At 43.2% G+C, this 20141-nt stretch overlaps 1 protein-coding gene across 5 annotated transcripts in view; it reads right to left on the reverse strand.

Moving 5' to 3' along the window:
* Positions 1-20141, reverse strand: part of FAM13C (family with sequence similarity 13 member C) — a 188888-nt gene that overhangs the window by 65209 nt on the left and 103538 nt on the right. For all 5 annotated transcript variants that reach the window (XM_075934855.1, XM_075934856.1, XM_075934854.1 and 2 more), the window contains exon 7: positions 8740-8827. In XM_075934855.1, coding sequence (XP_075790970.1) covers positions 8740-8827 — 88 coding nt within the window. The remainder of the gene's footprint in view (positions 1-8739; positions 8828-20141) is intronic.

Below are 20141 nucleotides of genomic sequence, written 5' to 3' on the forward strand. Positions count from 1 at the left end.
CCCTCTGTGAACAAATGTGTTCATGGAAGCAAAATATGAAACTTAAAAACTTTGCACTTGACACAGTTAGTATATGGTATTGTAATGCAGCATATACTGGTATAACGGAACGGAACACCAAATCAGAGTATAACAAAGGAGGATACCTAAGCTACATCAACTGGTGTATCACTGTACTCTGAGTTCCAGAACAGAATATTGGCAGGTATGTGTGTATATATAAATAAACCTTAAGGTTTTGTTAAAAGAAAGACTAGAAGTTTCTCAGAATAAAAGGACTGTCTCAGTTCTTATAGATCTGTTTTCTCTGAAATGCCCTCTGTGCAGCATAATATGCAGGCAGATGTAAAAAAAGACTCATTCCCTAACATAGGGCTCAGTCCTTTTCTCAGGCGAATAGCACACATAGGCAGAAGTGTCACATTTAGGACCCTATTCTGCAACACAATGAATGTTTCTAGCAGGTGACACAGAATTACATGCAGAAAATGCCAAACCTATCATGTATTACTAATCCATTCAGGGCAATACATATGAATAGAAAATTGAAACTGATTTTATAAACAGTACAATGTTAGTTGGGGTGGGGCAATAAAAAATGACAGTTCACAGGGTTAGTCCCTGGCGGGCTGCCACTGCTATGTTTACCTGTGCTTTTGCAGGTATTGGACAATCACAGCTCTCATTGAGCATGGATCATTGTTTGCGGCCAATGCAAGTGGTGGGAAGCAGCATGGACTGGGACACTGCTTCCTGCCGTTTGCATTGGCCGTGAACAGCAAGAGCTGCAATCTTCCAATCCCTGCAAAAGCACAGGTAAACATAGTGGTGGGGGCCCGCCAGGGACTAACCTTGAGCACTGGATCTGGCCCACAGGCCAGAATTTGCCCATCTCTGATGTAAGTGGTGCCATGTGGTATTAGGTATTTGACATTATGCTACTAATGTCCCCATATATTAATGGGAGCATAGTCTTTTAAGGAGTGGAGTGCATCCAGTGTATAAGAGGGAATGCATAAGGAGCATTTTCAACAATGAGCTATTGCAACTTTCTCCAAGAGTGTGGAAGATCCTTCATCATCTGAAGTCTTTAAATCGGGTGAAATTTACAGCCCGTGTTAAGCAGGAGGTCAGACTAGACGATCATGATGGTCCTCTCTGGTCTTGAATCTACATGTCTATGAATCTCTCCTCCCTCTTTAAGCCTGTTGGTATCAAGACCTGTGTAGGGTGCGCTGAAATGGTGAGAATCCCTGCTCCCTTTTCTTCACCTTCAATAGGCTTACATAAAATAGGCCAAATTTTTGACTCTAACTGCTGTATTTTTTCAGTCGGGTGTGCTTTTAAGTGGGTTCTACTTCATGATGGAGAAATCTTATATTAATATACATAGCATTGCTGAATTTATATACAAACAAGTTTAAAAAGCCAGAATTGAATTCTTGATGCCAGAAGAGAATGTTTTCTCCCAGCTATATGGGTAGAGATTTTTCACCTATATTTATTGACTAGTTACAATATATATTTGCTAAGATAATTTTATTTTCCCTCTCAGATTGTATCAAGATGCATAAATGGAGTCTGCATCAATTATTGTTATATTTACTGTAGGTTCATAAAATGAATTTTTTCCATATCATAAATATATTCCAAAGGATTCTTTGTTGGATTTCTTAAATATTTCAGCAGGAACAATTAATTTGGTCCCAATTAATCAGCAGATAGGAAAATGTTTCTTCACCTTTTATTTTAATTAAAAATGAGATTTTAATCAATGGTGTTATTAAAATTCAGATGACATACCTCCAACTCCTGTTAATTTAGAATGCTAAATTATGGATTTCCCCATGGTAAGAGGCTAGGACTTTCAGAAATAAAGAGACCATTTCCCTTAAGATTTTGATGGAACTCTTATACTGTACTTTAATTAACATCTGCACACTAGATAATGAAGCTGAGTTGGTTTAGCAATGGGGAAATATTGATTCCATGCGGCCTCCCTCTTAGAAAGCAGAAAATTGGACATTGATTTCTAAAGAAATTGATTAAAATTACTTTAAATATTATTTTATCAAACACCGTCCAAATGATTCTATGTCAGAGCAACACAACACGAAATGTTGCTAAATTGTGGAATTATGGGTCAGAACAGGACATGAAGAGTCTCTGCATGGATTTTATATCTTTTGATAAATCTTTTCATACTGGTTCCTCTTTCCTTGAGAATTATTTAATGGGGTGTGAGTACAATGGGGGAGAAAAAGTTTTTTTTGCCTGAAAAAAATTCTAAGATTTCACATTTTTTCTACCTGATTCATGATCCAGCATGGAATTTCAGGTTGAGAGGGAGAGACAGAGCACCAGAATAGGCAATAGCTGAGACTATGTCTACACTGTGGGGGGAGGGGGAGAAGGAGATTTGGAAAAAAATACGCAAATTGCAGTTTACATTTGGGTACCTTTTTCCACTTGTTTTTTCAGAGGAGGCTTTTCCAACATTTGGCCTTTCTGCACAGGGCCAAATGTCAGAAAAACCTCCTCTTTTGGAAGAGCCTTCTTCCTCATACAATGAGGAATACTGTTCTGAAAAAGCGGACACGTTTCCTGGATGCCGAAGAGTTTTTCCGAGATATCTGTGGTATCCGAGAAAAACTCTGAAGTCTAGACAAAGCCTGAGTGATTAAGGGACTCTCATCACAAGGAAACTTTTATTATAGTCAAGTTATTTCTGCAAAAAGTTTCAGTTTCAACTAATCAGCATTTTCTGATGAAAATCTATTGCACTGAAAAATTCCCGACCAACAATAGTTGTGACAAAGAAGGCCAGAGTCTGGTTTGTAATTTTATGCAGTCGTTGTTCTCTTAATAATTTCTACTTCATTGGTCAAATTCTCCTCTTTATCACACTGGTCGTGCCTCAGGCTTCTATGGAAGGAGAACTGGCTATATTGTTTAATACACCTGCTGGGGAAGATGCTGTTGCTTAATGTTGGCCTGATCAGAGAGCTGCATGGGCGTCTGTAATTCTAATATTTACCACATCACTTTGCAATCATTATAACCTTTATCTCCCATGTTTTTAATGTCATATATTGTCTGAATCAGTAATATGAAACTCTGTAAACATATATACTCACTATAGGAATTCATATTCCAAACAGAGCTATTCATATTACTCCTAAAATGAAAACAAGTAAAATAAAAATGCAAAATAAAATATTACAAATGCATTTAATGATGTTAAAAACAACAAAATACCCTATTCCAGAATTAAGGATAAATTTTTAGCTAATAGTGTAAGCACTATAGAATAGTTTTAATGTATCTCAATATAAATGACCATTTTACATTTCTGAGTCCATCAAATACAGTGATTTAGTGATTTACAATAAGTAAATAAAACAAAAAGTTTACTTTACATTGTATTTTTATTACTTTCATTGTTACCAACTATAGTGCATTTTACATCTATGTTGAAAAAGCTCCCTAACCAACCAACCAAACAAAAACAAAAAACCACCCACCAGGTGATAAGCAGGTACCAAGGATCAATGGCAAGAGACTTCCCCAAAACTCTGTTTTGCAGAATTTGTAAAATATGAGAGCAATCCAAATCCTTCCTTCAGTGAAATATCCAGAAAGGAATTTTGAAGAAATGAGGGCTAAGACATTGTACCTACTTAAGTTAGTGACTTGCTCAAGCAATTACATGTGAAATAAACCTATATTAAATAATACTTCATAACAAAGATAAGCACTACCTTCTGGCTGTGAATCCCTTCGTTATTTGGAAGGCAAAATACAGAACAGGAATCTAACTTACTTTTAATTTTTATTTCTCAAACACAATATTGTGCTGTCCTCTAGAATGAGTTGTATTAACCTTTTTCAAATTTCACATAATTTTCAATCTTTGAGAAACATAGGGAATCACTGGGGAGAGGGAGAGACTGCTGCTCATCATCTAGTCGTGTAATTAAAATGAATTGCAAGAACTGGGGTTTGCAATGCCAAAAAAAATGGCAGTTACAATTTTGGTAGATCCCTGAACGTCAAAAGGGGAGCAAAATTATTTCTGTATTGAACCTGATTTTGGGGCTCTTAGTGGAGGCTGTTCACAAATCTGTACTTCTGGAAAATACAAGGTATGATGAAAGAGGAATTTTTGTAATATTTTTATAAGTCCTCAGAGTGGCTCAGTTTCCCCCATATGTTGCATTGTTGCCCAGTGTAGGAGGGATGGGGACTATTTGCTCTCATGACAGACTGTGCCCATCTCTACAGTAATCACTTATGTCAGCAAAACTTGTGTTGCTCAGAGATGTGAAAACATCCCTTAGTGACATTAAGTTTGATGGCATAAGTGGTATGATGTGCATGACACTATGCTAGCAGGAGAACTTCTCCTACCAACATAGCTACTGCCACTGGTTGGAGGTGATTTACTTATGTCCATAGGAGAGCTCTCTCCAGTGGGCATGGAGCAGTTACACTGAGAGGTCTTACAGTAGCACAGCTGGAGACATAGTCTAAGTGAAGTAAGTGTTGTTTAGCTGTCTGGGCCTTAGTTGCCATATCAATGGAGCATCTGAGAAGACAAGGGCAAACCCAATTGCCAGGACATTAACACCAATCAGGGGAGAGAATAGATTTTCAGGGAGCACCAGAAGACAGATGTTGCTAACATTGGCATTCTGGGAGGAAGAACTTCAACCCTGAGGGAAGGATGAAGAGGAAAGAACTGCCTGGGAAGTGGCCAAGGGAATAGCAGCAGAAACTATTGCAGGAAGCAGCACATGGCTAATTATAGGGTCACTGGGTTGTAACCTGGAGTAGCTGACCCACCCAGGTCCTCCTCCCCCTGGCCACTGGTAGGGTGGCCTTAGCCCCAGGAGATGAGGTTTTTTAGAGATCCAAATGAAGGGCATGACTTAAGAACTCTTTAGGGACAGAGCCCTTGGGGCACTTCTCTATAACAGGGCAGACACAGACTTAAAGCTATCTGAGAAGACGCTGAGAACTGAGCCCAGAGACATTACCAAGAGCACAGGGACAACTATTTTTTGATCTTTTACCCTGGAAGGGGTTTGTGTGTTCATACATATTGACCGTGTATGACTTGGCTGGAGGACTAACCCGCTGAAGACCCACCTAACAAAGGCAACGGTAGATGGGGAGTACCGCAACAAGAGAGAGAGTGTTCAGGTTCACATCCATCCCCCAAAGAGTGCTCACAAGAGGTGAGAATGTCCCTTGCCAAAGGACCCAAACACAATCTTAGATAGACCCCATAAAACAGCCTAAAGTTGGCCATGGCCAGAGCCCTAAATTCCTGGTAGCCCAGCACTAATCCAAATTCACAAGCTGGCCCCACGCTTGACAGACTCCAATCTTGGCCTCAACTGTACACTACATACTGGGTCCTCAAAAGGATTCCAGCCTTTAGCTTAGACCAACAAATGAGGCAACACTTATGCTAGCCTGTGCCTGTGTCTGTGCATACAAGTTGGACCTGACGTTAGTGAAAAATCAAAAGCTAAAACCCTCCTTACCCCAAACCAGCAAACTGGTTTCAATACTACATCTATCCTAAACTGACACTCTGGTGTAATATAAGCACTAAACTAGAGCTCTTAATCTGACATTAAGACAAGAGCTAGCAACACATGAAAAATGCCTGGACAATGGGAACATCAAAACTATCACAGAAAGAATTTCAAGTTTGTGTTCTCGAAGTATTTTTTTAAACAGTTAAATAACATAAAAATTATCTACCACCCTTCAAATGTGAAAAGCCACATACACTGTCTATTGGTATAATATAGATCTGTATTCAAACACACACTGTGTCACTGATTGCAACAGTTGTCATTTTTTGTAAAAGATGTAAAGTTCTTCTAGTTCAGCCACTCCAAGTAAGCGTATGTCTACACTTGCCCCTTGTTTGAACTCGTGCAATGAGGAGTAACAGTTAATTCGAGAGAAGGGTTTTAGATCGGACTACCGCGTCTACACTCGGCGAGTTAATTCGGGTGACCGGCATTTTAAAATGGCGACCGGCTGCGAATATGCTGATCAAGAGTGGGATATTTAAATCCCGTGCTTCATTAGCAACTTCGGTATGCTTCATTTGCCTCCCTAGTAATCCATCCCAGTATTTTTATACAAACACTGATTCAAGAAGTCATGGCTTTATAAATAAATTTGGACATGTCTGTCTCACATTGTTTTCAGTGACTCGTATAATGAAAGTCACTAAATATTTTGAGAACCTTAGAAACATTTGCTGTCCTGAACATTGCATTGTTTTGCCAATATGTTTTAGTTAGCATTGGTTCACAAAAATGATATTTCCTTTACTTTTGTTATTTGGAATGTGAAGAGAAGTGAAATCTATTATGTTATCATGTTTATATTAAAATTATGCACTTATAAAATTTTGAATATTGCGGTTTATTCACTGAAAAAAATGCAGATTTGATTGACCTGGAACTATTTCTGAATTTGTACTGAGTTTTCTTGCAATTTAGGAGACCTAACTTCTTCATGCAATGCATGGTCAACCCCTGGAGCTCATTGCCAGAGGATGTTGTGAAAACCAGGACTTTTAACAGAGTTCACAAAAGAACTAGATAAATTCATGGAGGTTAGGTCCCTCAAACCTATTAGCTAGTATGGGTAAGAATGGTGCCCATAGTTTCTGTTTGTTAGAACCTGTTCTGTTCATTCCCTCTGGTGCACCTGATACTGTAGACTGTCAGAAGACAGGATACTGGACTAGATCAGTGGTCCCCAACCTTTCATGGCTGCCAGCCACCCAGGGGCGGGGCCGCTCATGTTCCACACTTCTGGGGCTGGGGCCACGCATGCGCTGCGCGCCTGGGAGCAGGGCCGCCCACATGTCATGTGTTGGCACCGCGCATGTGTTGCGCGCTGGGGGTGGGTCCAGCCCAGATGTTTTGGCGGATGCACATGAATGCCCCGGTGGGCACCATGGCGCCCGCAGGCACTGCATAGGGGACCTCTGGGCTAGATGGACCTTTGTTCTGACACTGTGTGGCCAGTCTTGCGTTTTTGTGCCTATTGCCAGCCCTGGTACCGTAACTGTTATTAAATTGGAGATTTTTAACAGTTTAAATGCAGTTTGAATCAAATGAAAGGTAAAGGTTGCAGAGTAGTCCATTAAAGATCAAGCGCCCTCTGATTATCGATTAAGAAATGGATGAAGAAACATATTTGTGTTAAATTGGAAAAGGACAAAAAAATCAGTCTGCCAATGAACGGAAGAGCCAATGCAATATTAGTACAAACTACAAGACATCTTTACTCCCTGTAGCATTTTCATGGTCTCCATTATTGACTCAAATATTGAAGTGGGAGACTACAACTGTTAGGAATTCTAATAGTTGCATGGCAGGGAGGGATAGCTCAGTGGTTTGAGCAGTGGCCTGCTAAACCTAGGGTTGTGAGTTCAATCCTTGTGGAGGCCATTTGGGGCAAAAATTTGTCAGGGATAGTACTTGGTCCTGCTGTGAAAGCAGGGGACTGGACTTGATAACCTTTCAAGGTCCCTTCCAGTTCTAGGAGATAGGCAATCTCCATTAATTCATATTTGAAACCTGTTCAGGTGGGTTTTGTTGACCTATATTGCAACAGCTAGAAAAAACCCTGTAAAAACCCAAACAACCTAATAAACTCAGAAGCCAAAATGTTAATCTCTGGTTTTGGCTGCATTGCTTAGATTTTCAATTATTAGGGTTATGTGTAAGTATTCCTTATTTTTTTGCAATAGGTTGCCATCATCTGAGCAAGTCTGAAGTAGATTAGTGTAAGTAATAAAAATAGTTTAAATATAATACTTGCCTTTCACGAAAAATCCAAACAAACAACAGCCTCTGGCACAAGCTTTTCTGAACTCAGCTTTCTTTTATCCATAAGTTTTACCTTGAAGACTTAGGATGAGGCCTCATATTACTGAACTGTTTCCCTTAATGTGGACCGTACAAACATGTAAGCTTACATTTCATTTCACTGTATGGTATATCAGTCTTATTAACTAATAATTCAGAAACAATAATTCCTCTTCTGCCTAAAATCATGATTCTGCCATCTCTGTGAATATATGCTATGAGTGACAGAACATTATGCCAAACCTTAAGGCCATTCATTTGGAAGAATTGGTTTCAGTGTGTAGAGTTAATAAAAGAAAAGGGGGCACATTATTCTATGCAAGATGGACAAAGGCAGATTCCTGAATGATTAAAATCAAGGTTCTGTGAAACTCACCTTCACTATCTCCATGATGATGCATTAAATTAAAATCAATAATAGGAGAAATGAAGTGACATTGGTCTGACAAAAAATGGCAAAACAGAATGACATGAAATGGCAGACTATCACACACAATGTGGATATAGCACAGTACAGAAATAAAGAATGTAGCTATCTTGAAAGAAACAGACAGGTCAAACAGAAGAAGAAATGTGAACTCTTAAGATTGCCTCAAAAGCAAAATGCTGTACCTTAGAAAAGTAGAAGACTGTTGTCATTTATGTCCACCCTTACTCGTACATCTTATCCCTTTGTTTACATTTGTTAGCATTGATAGCATCTCATTGTGCTTCAGCCTTCACATTGAATCTGTTCTGTGATCCATACGGCTACAAATATTAGAATATACTGGAACATAAGACTACCTTTTAATTGCAAACGAGGACACAGAATGACATAGCAGCTTACCTCTGGAACTGGCCCCATCAGCTTGCACAGTGGATTGGAGTGATGAAGTGGCTGAATCCTTGAAAGCCTGCAGCTGAGGAGTTTCTTCCTGGGTTGGCAAAAATGCAGAGCACAAGTCAGTTTCAAGGGCTTGTAGCTTTAACAAAGAATTCTGCAGACAAAAGCAGAACATTTGGCTAGATGGAAAACAACAAAAATGACAGTGACGGATCTTCAGTTGACTGAGCCCATTAACAGTGTCTGCAGAAGGGGTGATCCACTAACACCTCTTAAAGGGAAGTATAACAAGATCAGTTTTGCATTATTCCATGTGTATCTTCATGCTTATCTAAATCCTAACTTATATGATTTATTCATCACATGTGGGAATGGTGATTTCGTCAGCAAAAGACAATTTGTTCTAGGAAGCCAATCTGAGTTGGTGTCTGTTTTCTTGGTCTTGAAGCAATATGCTATGCAAGCATTTCATTCATTGTGCTGACATCAGGATCTGATGACATTATGCCCCTCCCAGTTTATCATTCATAAAAAAAATCGTAGAAGACAAAACCTCTCCACAGCATATTGTGCAGTATGCTGCAGTGAACAAAGAGCTGCCGAGTGCTACACAGCCTTCCTCGGGACTCTTGGAAGAGGTTGCTTTTTATTTATTCTTGTACAGGCATTGTGTATATGCAGGTCATTGCTGGTTCAATCAGGCTATCATATCATTTTCATCAGCTGCAAAGGCAAAATTAACAGATCTTTGTCGCTCACAGCAAAAGACAATGGGGACAAGGCTGCTTATCTATACCAGCACCTTCAGCTACTGAGTCACGCTTCGTCCAGTTTTCATTTTAATCTTCAATGCTGAGTGTAATATTGAGCTGCACAATCTAACACAAGCATCTTGCTGTGATGCAAATGCTCTGGAAGCCTAATCACCACCTGACTGGATTAAATGAGTCACTCCTGACACACTGTATGTTCAATTACCTTCCCTCAAGGGGAAAACAGACAGCAGTGGAAGATGCATGAAAATGCAAAGGGTTGTGGAAAAGCTCACACAGAGGAAATATCAAATCAAGCCAAGTGAAAAAATAAGGCACTTGCAGATAAAATCAGCGTTGCCCCAGAAATATTTGCCCTATTGCTTATGTATCCTTAATTGTACATCCCTAATCATAACTGCTCAAGGTTATCAAGATTTAGATTCTTTCTGAGCAGATATGACCCAAACATCTATTCAGACGATAGTTTCATTGTGTACTATTGTCAGGGCTGTATCATGCAAATCAATGAATAAATCTACACAAATTTACAGCCACTTTTGAACCCCAAGCATTAGGGCATTCTGTAAAGGTGCACTTGGGCTGTGGGCAATAAAATAGAAATTTAAAGGAAGATTCTCAGTCCTGATCACCTCCCTTTAAAGAGTGCATCTAGACTGCAGAGTTTTTTCAGAAAAATGGCCGTTTTTCAAAAAAACCTTCCCTTATGTCCACACTGCTATTGCGTTCTTTCAAAAGAAAATCGAAAGAACGCAGGGGTTTTTCCTGCATTGGCAAACCTCATTCTATGAGGAAGAATGCCTTTTCCAAAAGAGTGCTGTCGGAAAAAGGTGTGTGTGGACGTGAAGAGAGAGTTTTTTTAAAAGAAGAGGAAAGAGGAAAAAGCACAGGTGCTCTGGTGGCTACTCCATCCATAGTAATCACAGCTTAAATGCGAGAAAGTGTCCATTCAGTGTGGATGCAATCTTTCGAAAAAGCAGATCGCTTTTTCAATGTGCTTTGGCAGTGTGGATGCACTCTTTTGGAAGACTTTTTTTGGAAGATCCCACCCAGAAAAGCTTCTTCCGAAAGAAGCCTGCAGTCTAGACGAACCCAAAGTGGCATTCAGGCAGTGCACTTGTTAGGGATACACAGGGCAGGGATTCTCCAGCAGATACAGAGCTAGTATAATCAGGGTCCAGGCCTTCCTTCCGCAGCCTCCAGCTCTGTTTGTCTGTAAGCAGGGGATTCTTCCTACTGTACTAGGGGAATTTTTCTATGGACACATTTGCCTGAACCAAATGACTAAAGGATCTGAGTCCCCACTTCCCCTGTGCCTGCCCACCTTTACTTTCCTCCCTGGCACCAAGTGAACAGAACTCATACTACACAGCCCAAGGGTTTTTGGGTGTTTGTCTTGGCACTCTATGTGCAACTCTGGGCTGGACCAAGTGTGCCCACAGTCCGGGATATGCCCAACTCACTGATAGCTCTGAAATCACGGCAATTTCCTAAAACACATGCACCAGCCATTTACAATAAAACCATTTCTTGGGGTTTAAACCCCACTTCCCAAAATAAGAATTGTGAGGAAATGGCCTGGGAAGTTCAATGTGGCAGTTTCTGAAGTGCAACGCTAAGTCTCCCACTGGGAGTGAAACACTGATGCAAATTAAAGGAGCACTGGACTGAAGAAATATGCCATTGGGTAGGGCATATTGCTTGATCCAGGACTGGATATCACTAACTATGATCGGCCAGTAATGACTTATCTGCAAGGCACTTCTATCTTTGAAATGCCTTCCGGCATCATGGTTAGCTTTAGCAACTTACTTGAACACTGATACCAACCCTACCAATTGGGGCACATATCATCCAGAACAACAACAGTAATACTTAAACTGTTCCCACTTCTGGATTTCTTGGATCGTGGGTCCTTGATTCCAAGGGTATGTCTCAGTGGGTATGTCTACACTACCCCGCTAGTTCGAACTAGCGGGGTAATGTATGCATACCGAACTTGCTAATGAAGCCTGGGATTTGAATTTCCCGGGCTTCATTAGCATAAAGCCGGCGCCGCCATTTTTAAAAGCCGGCTTGTTCGAACCCCGTGCCGCGTGGCTACACGCGGCACGGGCTAGATAGTTCGAACTAGCTAGCCATTACGAACTATCTGTACACCTCATTCTACGAACTAGCGGGGTAGTGTAGACATATCCTGTCTGAATTGGAACTGGCAGATTCTCACCACATCCTTCTCTAGAGAAGGCAACTTGTTCCTTTCTTGTAAACTGCAGGTCATGTCCATTCTGTGCAAAGGTTCCTTCCATGTGTGGGAACACTTCCATGACCTGATGTATTCCTGCAACTATGGTTTGAAAATCAACTTCCTAGCCTTTGCACTTGCATTGAGAAATCTACCAGAAGCCCATTAGGTACACTTGCTCCAGATATAGGCTCTACAAGCAATCAATAGCCATTATGGACTCCAGAATCAGGAGTCTAGTTCAGAATCTGGAGTGAGTTTGGAGTGACAGCAAAGCTAAAGCATGACTAGGAACAAGGCTGAAACAAGAGCAAGGCTGGAGCAGGCTGTTGCTACTATAAAGCCAAGGAGCGTTCCAAGCCCTGGAGCAATGTTGAGCAGACTGGGCTGCTGTTCCTTCTTACATGTGAGGCTTACATTACTTACTCTGCGTCACCAGCCCAGATCTTGCCTTGTGGATTAGCTTGAGCCGAGCCCAGGAATGATTCATCAATGCACATGGCTTATGCAGAGTCTAGTGACTCATCATCTTACACTTTTCCTTTTCATTTCACGGTGGAGGGAATCCTCCCCAAACCTCATCACAAGTTGCAACTTCAGGACCAGTTCTGCCTTCAGAACTCATTGTGGGCCCCAGCACTATGCCTTGCTCCTTCTCTCCTGGAGGCCCAATGCATTTGCCTGAATTGTCTTGCCTGAATTCTGTGTCCATTCATACATTTCTTGAGCCTGGTTCCAATGGTTGTCAGGATACTCCAAACTATTTTTGTACCCTTTTAATCTATGATCACTGTTCTTTATATGTCTCAACTTTGAAAGAGTGCTCCCCTTCACAATTTGTTCCCAAGATGGCAAGATACATTCTGAAAGGAATGTTGACATTTGGAAAACCTGTCACCAACTTTTCTGCTATTTGTGCACTGATCATTGCTGCCACAGATTTCTTCTCTGCATACGTACATGCTCAGGGACTGCTTCACAGGGAGATGCCTTACTGGGGGAGGGGTACTTCTCCCTCAACAGCTGCAGAAGTTCCATGCTGGAGATTGAGGGTACATCTACACTGCAGCATTTCTCTGGAATAATGGGCATTATTCTGGAAAAACAATACTAGTATCCACACTGCAATTGCATTATTTTGACAAAAAAGTTGCAATAACAGAGGGCTTTTTCTGATGGTGGTAGACCTCATTCTACGAGGAATAAGGCTTTTTCGGAAAAAGCTTTTTTGGAAAAAGGCATGTGTAGATTCTGTTGAAAAAAGAGGCCTCCAGAAAATAACACAGGTTACCTGCTGACCACTCCATCCACACTCATCACAACTCCATAGTTCCTGTCTCCCGGCAGCTGTTAAAGCTGCAGACACCCAGGACAGGGCTTGTGGCAGGAAACCGACCCTGGAAGCTGCAACACACCTCATAGCTGCCACTACCATACATCTGGGCACCAATGTCCCAGCCACAAGCCCCCCAAGAGCCCATTGGCCCTCACAGAGAGCATGCACAGGGCTCCCAGGAGCCTGCCAAGGGCTGCAAGAGAAATATGCCATCCTGGTCTAGGGCAGAGATCCTGGCAACCCTCTAGGATCTCTGCTTCAGATGCCATAACACTGACATCTATGGCTAGATGGCCAACATCCTGGCCATGAGGGGCCACTATCTCACTGTGGAGCAGGTACAGAGCAAAGTGAAAGAGCTCCAGCATGGCTATGCCAGGGCCAGGGAGAGCAGCTCTTGCTCCAGGGCAGGCCACCACTCCTGCCCCTACTATGAAGAACTCTACCACATCCTGGGGGATGGTGCAGCCCCTTCCACACCTCTGGTGGTGAACTCTGGGCAGGAGATGCCTGCCATTGCCTGCCCAGGGGTCCCAGGCCAGGAGGAGGAAGAGGAGCTGGAGAAGGAGGAAGAGATGGGCAGCACCATCACCACCATCATCCTGGAGCTGGTACTCCAGGGCGTGGATGTCTCCCAGGCATCCTCCAAGGCTGGGGAGGGATCATCAGGTGAGATTTTTACACACACAGGGTGGAGTCTGCGGGCACTGAGGGGCTGTGGTGCGATTGTCACTTAGCCTTCTCGGCCTGGCCCTCATGCCACAGCCTGTGCACGTACCCCTGGGCTCCTGCTCACAGGCTCTGGAGAGGCCAGACACACTTCTGACTCCCGGGGGAGGGGACGCCCTCCACCCACTAGCCACCATTTTGAAAAGAGGTTGGGGACAAGGGCACACACACACCCTCACACAGACTCTGGAGTGCCACACATGGCACACGGGCATGCCTACACACTTGAGGCACAATCCGCTCCCACCTGCGGCACCGATGGAAGCCCAGGTTGCTCAAGGCCCCTCTTCTAGCCATGAAATCCCTGTGTAGCTGGACACTTCCTTTGTCTGCTTGTCCGTGGGATGGGGGGAGTGGATGGGGGAAAGTATGTTCCCCGGGAGAACTCTGGGGTCCCGTGAGACATGGGCTGCTGTCCAAGCCACACATGGCCTTGCTCCCAGGACATCACTGTCATCTGCCTTGAGAGCTGACATCCCAGAGAAACTGTACACGCCTGAGTGCATACTTTTTTCTCTCCTTTCCATTGTAAGTAAATATTGTATTAATATTTGCAAGGAGAGCATGACTTATTCCAGTTGACTTATAGATTGCTTTAGTATCTTAAAACTGAGTTATAAGAACATAATAATAACATAATAATGGCCATACTGGGTCAGACCAAAGGTCCATACAGCTCAGTATCCTGTCTGCTGACAGTGGCCAATGCCAGGTGTCCCAGAGGGAATGAATCAAACAGGTAATGATCAAGCGATCTCTCTCCTGCCATCCGTCTCCACCCTCAGACAAACAGAGGCTAGGGACACCATTCCTTACCCATCCTGGCTAATAGTCATTTATGGACTTAATCTCCATGAATTTATCTAGTTCTCTTTTAAACCCTGTTAACAGATTGACTATGAGCTATGTGAAGAAGAACTTCCTTTTATTTGTTTTAAACCTGCTGCCCATTAGTTTCATTTGGTGGCCCCTAGTTCTTATATTATGGGAACAAGTAAATAAATTTTCCTTATTCACTTTCTCCACACCACTCATGATTTTAAATACCTCTATCATATCCCCCCTTAGTCTCCTCTTTTCCAAGTTGAAAAGTCCCAGTCTTAATCTCTCCTCACATGGCACCCATTCCAAACCCCTAATCATTTTGGTTGCCCTTCTCTGAACCTTTTCTAATGCCAGTATATCTTTTTTGAGATGAGGAGACTACATCTGAACGCAGTATTCAAGATGTGGGCGTATCATGGATTTATATAGAGGCAATAATATATTCTCCGTCTTATTCTCTATCCCTTTTTTAATGATTCCTAACATCCTGTTTGCTTTTTTGACTGCCGAGGCACACTGCGTGAATGTCTTCAGAGAACTATTCATGATGACGCCAAGATCTCTTTCCTGATTAGTTGTAGCTAAATTAGCCCCCATCATATTATATGTATAGTTGGGGTTATTTTTTCCAATGTGCATTACTTTACATTTATCCACATTAAATTTCATTTGCCATTTTGTTGCCCAGTCACTTAGGGTATGTCTACACTACCCCGCTAGTTCGAACTAGCGGGGTAATGTATGCATACCGCACTTGCTAATGAAGCCCGGGATTTGAATTTCCCGGGCTTCATTAGCATAAGCGGGGAGCCGCCATTTTTAAATCCCCGCTGCTTCGAACCCCGTGTAGCGCGGCTACACGGGGCTCGAACTAGGTAGTTCGGACTAGGGTCCTATTCCGAACTACCGTTACTCCTCGTGAAACGAGGAGTACCGGTAGTTCGGAATAGGCACCCTAGTCCGAACTACCTAGTTCGAGCCCCGTGTAGCCGCGCTACACGGGGTTCGAAGCAGCGGGGATTTAAAAATGGCGGCTCCCCGCTTATGCTAATGAAGCCCGGGAAATTCAAATCCCGGGCTTCATTAGCAAGTGCGGTATGCATACATTACCCTCCTAGTTCGAACTAGGAGGGTAGTGTAGACATACCCTTAGTTTGGTGAGATCCTTTTGAAGTTCTTCACAGTCTGCTTTGGTCTTAACTGCCTTGAGCAATTTAGTATCATCTGAAAACTTTGCCACCTCACTGTTTACCCCTTTTGCCAGATCATCTATGAATAAGTTGAATAGGATTGGTCCCAGGACTGACCCTTGGGGTACACCACTAGTTACCCCTCTCCACTCTGAAAATTTACCATTTATTCCTACCCTTTGTTTCCTGTCTTTTAACCAGTTCTCATTCCATGAAAGGATCTTTCCTCTTATCCCATGACAACTTAATTTACATAAGAGCCTTTGGTGAGGGACCTTGTCAAAGGCTTTCTGGAAATCTAAGTACACTATATCTATTGTATTCCCCTTGTCCACATGTTTGTTGACCCCTTCAAAGAACTCTAATAGATTAGTAAGACATGATTTCCCTTTACAGAAACCATGTTGACTTTTGCCCAACAAATTATGTTCTTCTATGTGTCTGACAATTTTATTCTTTACTATTGTTTTAACTAATTTGCCCGGTACTGACATTAGACTTACCGGTCTGTAATTGCTGGAATCAGTTCTTGAGCCCTTTTTAAATATTGGCATTACATTAGCTATCTTCCAGTCATTGGGCACAGAAGCTGATTTAAAGGATAGGTTACAAACCGTAGTTAATAGTTCCGCAATTTCACATTTGAGTTCTTTCAGAACTCTTGGGTGAATGCCATCTGGTCCCGGTGACTTGTTACTGTTAAGTTTATCAATTCATTCCAAAATCTCCTCTAATGACACTTTAATCTGTGACAATTCCTCAGATTTGTCATCTACAAAGGACCGGTCAGGTTTGGAAATCTCCCTAACATTCTCAGCCTTACTTTCCTCCTTGTCAGCTGATAAACTATCAGGTGAATCCTAAATATAATAGTAGTATACAACAAAATGGCTGTTATTTTAGAACTAGCCAATTAACCCATCATAAAAGGAGATTTTCAGGTCTCTCCTCCACATCCTATTCCCTTTCTATCTCGGTCTTCTCTCCGCCTCTGGTCTCTTGCTCCATCTCTCTTTCTCTCCCTTCCTCCTACTGCCTCCCCCCCCCTCAGCTCTCCTCCGTCTCCTGCCTCTCTCTCCGTCTCTCTTTCTCTTCTCCCGCTCCTGCTTCTCTGCCCGCCTGCACCGTTTCTCTTCACCCCAGCACTGATCCTGCAGTCTCCCAGTTGTCCTGCACCTCCCCCTCCCCTTTGTTCCCCCACCCACCCTCTGGCTAGGGTCTGTTCACGGCCAGGGGGTAGGGCCTGGAGCTGCTGTCATGCCGCACGTCATCGCCCAGTTCCCCTTTGCCTCCCGCCGTGGCACTCAGCTGACTTCTGCGCCGCTCAGCTGGGCCACCACGGGGGAGCCCAAACGGCTGCTTGCTCCGCTTGCTCCCCCGCGGCGGCCTGGCTGAGTGTCACAGAATTTCAGCCAAGTGCCACAGCGGGAGGCAAAGGGGAGTGGGGTGGTGACATGTGGCATGACAGCAGCTCCAGGCCCCGCCCCGCACCGCCCCCTTTCGTCTCTTGCTGTGGTGCTCGGCTGACTTCTGTGCTGCTCAGCTGGGCTGCTGTGGGGGAGCAAGCAGCTCAAGTGGCCATTTGGGCCCCACGCTCCCCATGCAGCTTGCTCCCCCACAGCGGCCCGGCTGAGCAGCGCAGAAGTCAGCTGAGCGCCACGGTGGAAGGCAACAGTGCCGCCCAGAGGGAACAGCCAGAATTTCAGCGTTACAGAGTCACAGACATTGGGCTACTATATATATGATGAAGTACCATTAATTTCTCACATCGTGCACCATTTTCAAGAGCAAAAATTAAAGTAGGTGTTATTAGGTGGACAGGTGATAGGGCAGTACTCCTGTATATATTTCTATGTAGTCTAATTTAAGGGCCTACAATTATGAACGTGCCTATGGCCTTCAAAGAGCTTAATCCGGCTCTGGACTAGAGTATAGCACGTAAGCAGAGTGAATACCATCTGATGGTGTCAGTTCCATATTTTGTCATGTCAGTTCCATATCTTTTTCTTTGGGTGGGTGTACTTAGGAGGGGCCAAGCTAAGTGGGAAAACAAGGAAGAGAAGAACGACATTACAAGAAAGAGATGTGAGGGCTTGGCGGAAGCATTAAGAGGGTAAGAGAGGCAGCTGGGTGGTGATGCTGAGTTGTGACTGTGAGGAAGGAGAATATTTGAGAAAACAGCTAATTAGCTCATGGTAGAGAAAGTCCAATAAAAACTATATAAAGATTTTTAAATATCTGAAGTTTGACATTTTCTGCCATAAGCTGACATCTCTGGCTGCTTCCTTTTTGGATCTTTTTCCCAAGTCCATGTGACAGAGAGAAGGGGAGGTAAAACATGGATCCTAATGCTCCGAGTATGAATATATATGGGTTTTCCCATGCATAAGTCTGGGTGATGGGGTGCCAGGAAGAGCCGTGGCCCCACCTGGGCCCCCCATAACCACACCTCCTGTACTGCAGTCCCTGCTTTGGATGCTTGTGATCCTACCAGTGGAAAGCCCTTCTACAGTGTACAGGAGATGCACCTTTTGTGATCATCCCTTGTGCTGAATTTTAAATGGTGGAGAATATTTGCTAGCCCTCCATACTACAGCTGCTGAATTTCATCCCTACTGAATAATGCAGGGAAACAACAAGGTGGCCAGTTAATTCCTGTCGGCCTATATAAAATGCCCTTTTAAAAAACCATCTGCTATCAACTATCCTTGTAAGTGATTCTGCTTAGGCCCTTCTCCAGTTGAAAACAGACACACGTCTAGGTGCTGATTCTGCACTTTAGTGGGCACTAGCCTTTCTTCTGTGGCTCTGGTGGCTTAATTACACATTCCACATGCACCTATCAGCTAGTGAGGGTTTTTGAAAGGCTGTGGGCCTGATTCTCCATTCCCTTGAACTTTATGCTCTCACTTACATATGTGCAAAGTGAATGGTAAATGATGCCCAACCAGCAACGGTAGTATTCTACCCTTGCCACAGGTGTAAATGACTGCACAAAATGCAGGCTACTGGAAAGCCTGATTCTCTCACTGAATTGCCCACGGTGCTTCTCCCTAATGGCAAAGGCATGCTAGGGAGACCTATTTATTGTCTCTAACTCCCCTCATACTGATGGGAAAGGAAGAGGCAAATATAGTTGACCATCGGAATGCAAACAACTAACTCCGGGTATGTCTACACTACCCCGCTAGTTCGAACTAGCGGGGTAATGTAGGCATACCGCACTTGCAAATGAAGCCCGGGATTTGAATTTCCCGGGCTTCGTTTGCATAAGCGGGGAGCCGCCATTTTTAAATCCCCGCTGGTTCGAACCCCGTGTAGCGCGGCTACACGGGGCTCGAACTAGGTGGTTCGGACTAGGGTTCCTAGTCCGAACTACCGGTACACCTCGTCTTAGTGCTGCATTAGAGGAACGAGGTGTACTAGTAGTTCGGAATAGGAATCCTAGTCCGAACTACCTAGTTCGAGCCCTGTGTAGCCGCGCTACACGGGGTTCGAACCAGCGGGGATTTAAAAATGGCGGCTCCCCGCTTATGCAAACGAAGCCCGGGAAATTCAAATCCCGGGCTTCATTTGCAAGTGCGGTATGCCTACATTACCCTCCTAGTTCAAACTAGGAGGGTAGTGTAGACATACCCTCTCATATCAAGAGGAAAATATACTCCTTAATTTAGAATTGTCCTATTCATTTTTTTAAAATTATCCAACACCTATGGTAAGCTTCAACGTAAAAGCACTCTCACAGACTACAAAGCAAAATATTGCATTTTAGAAATGCTTATGCTGTAATTTACCAGCTGGTTTGTATTCCTCTGCTATAAATTATATTTTTTGCCATCTGTGGAAGGTGGGTGGATGGTGGATTTTCACTGACTGTGGAAGGACTAAAAATAACAATGCACTTATATAATTTGCTGTATATGCCCTGGATAATGACTTGTTGCAAAGAAATCAGTGTAAATAATTCCAGTTAGTCTGATGTTAACTGAAAGCTGCAGTGACTGAAATATCCTATACACCCAACTAGTGATGTGACCTGGCCACCAGTGTAGTGGACACTCTGCTAGAGTCGGACTTAGTGTGCTAAAAACAGCAGGCTGGGTACAAGCCTGCCTGACAAGGTACGTCTGACCCCAGGAGGATAGCCCATGCCACTGCCTGTACCACAAGGCCCACACCGCTATTTTTGCCTGCTCGTTTGAGCAGAGCTGAGGATCTGAGGAAGTGGGTCTGGCCCACGAAAGCTCATCATTTAATATACCATCTTGTTAGTCTTTAAAGTGCTACATTGTCCTGTATTTTGCTTC

This window comes from Pelodiscus sinensis, chromosome 8, assembly GCF_049634645.1.
Source record: "Pelodiscus sinensis isolate JC-2024 chromosome 8, ASM4963464v1, whole genome shotgun sequence".
Lineage (NCBI taxonomy): Eukaryota > Metazoa > Chordata > Testudines > Trionychidae > Pelodiscus > Pelodiscus sinensis.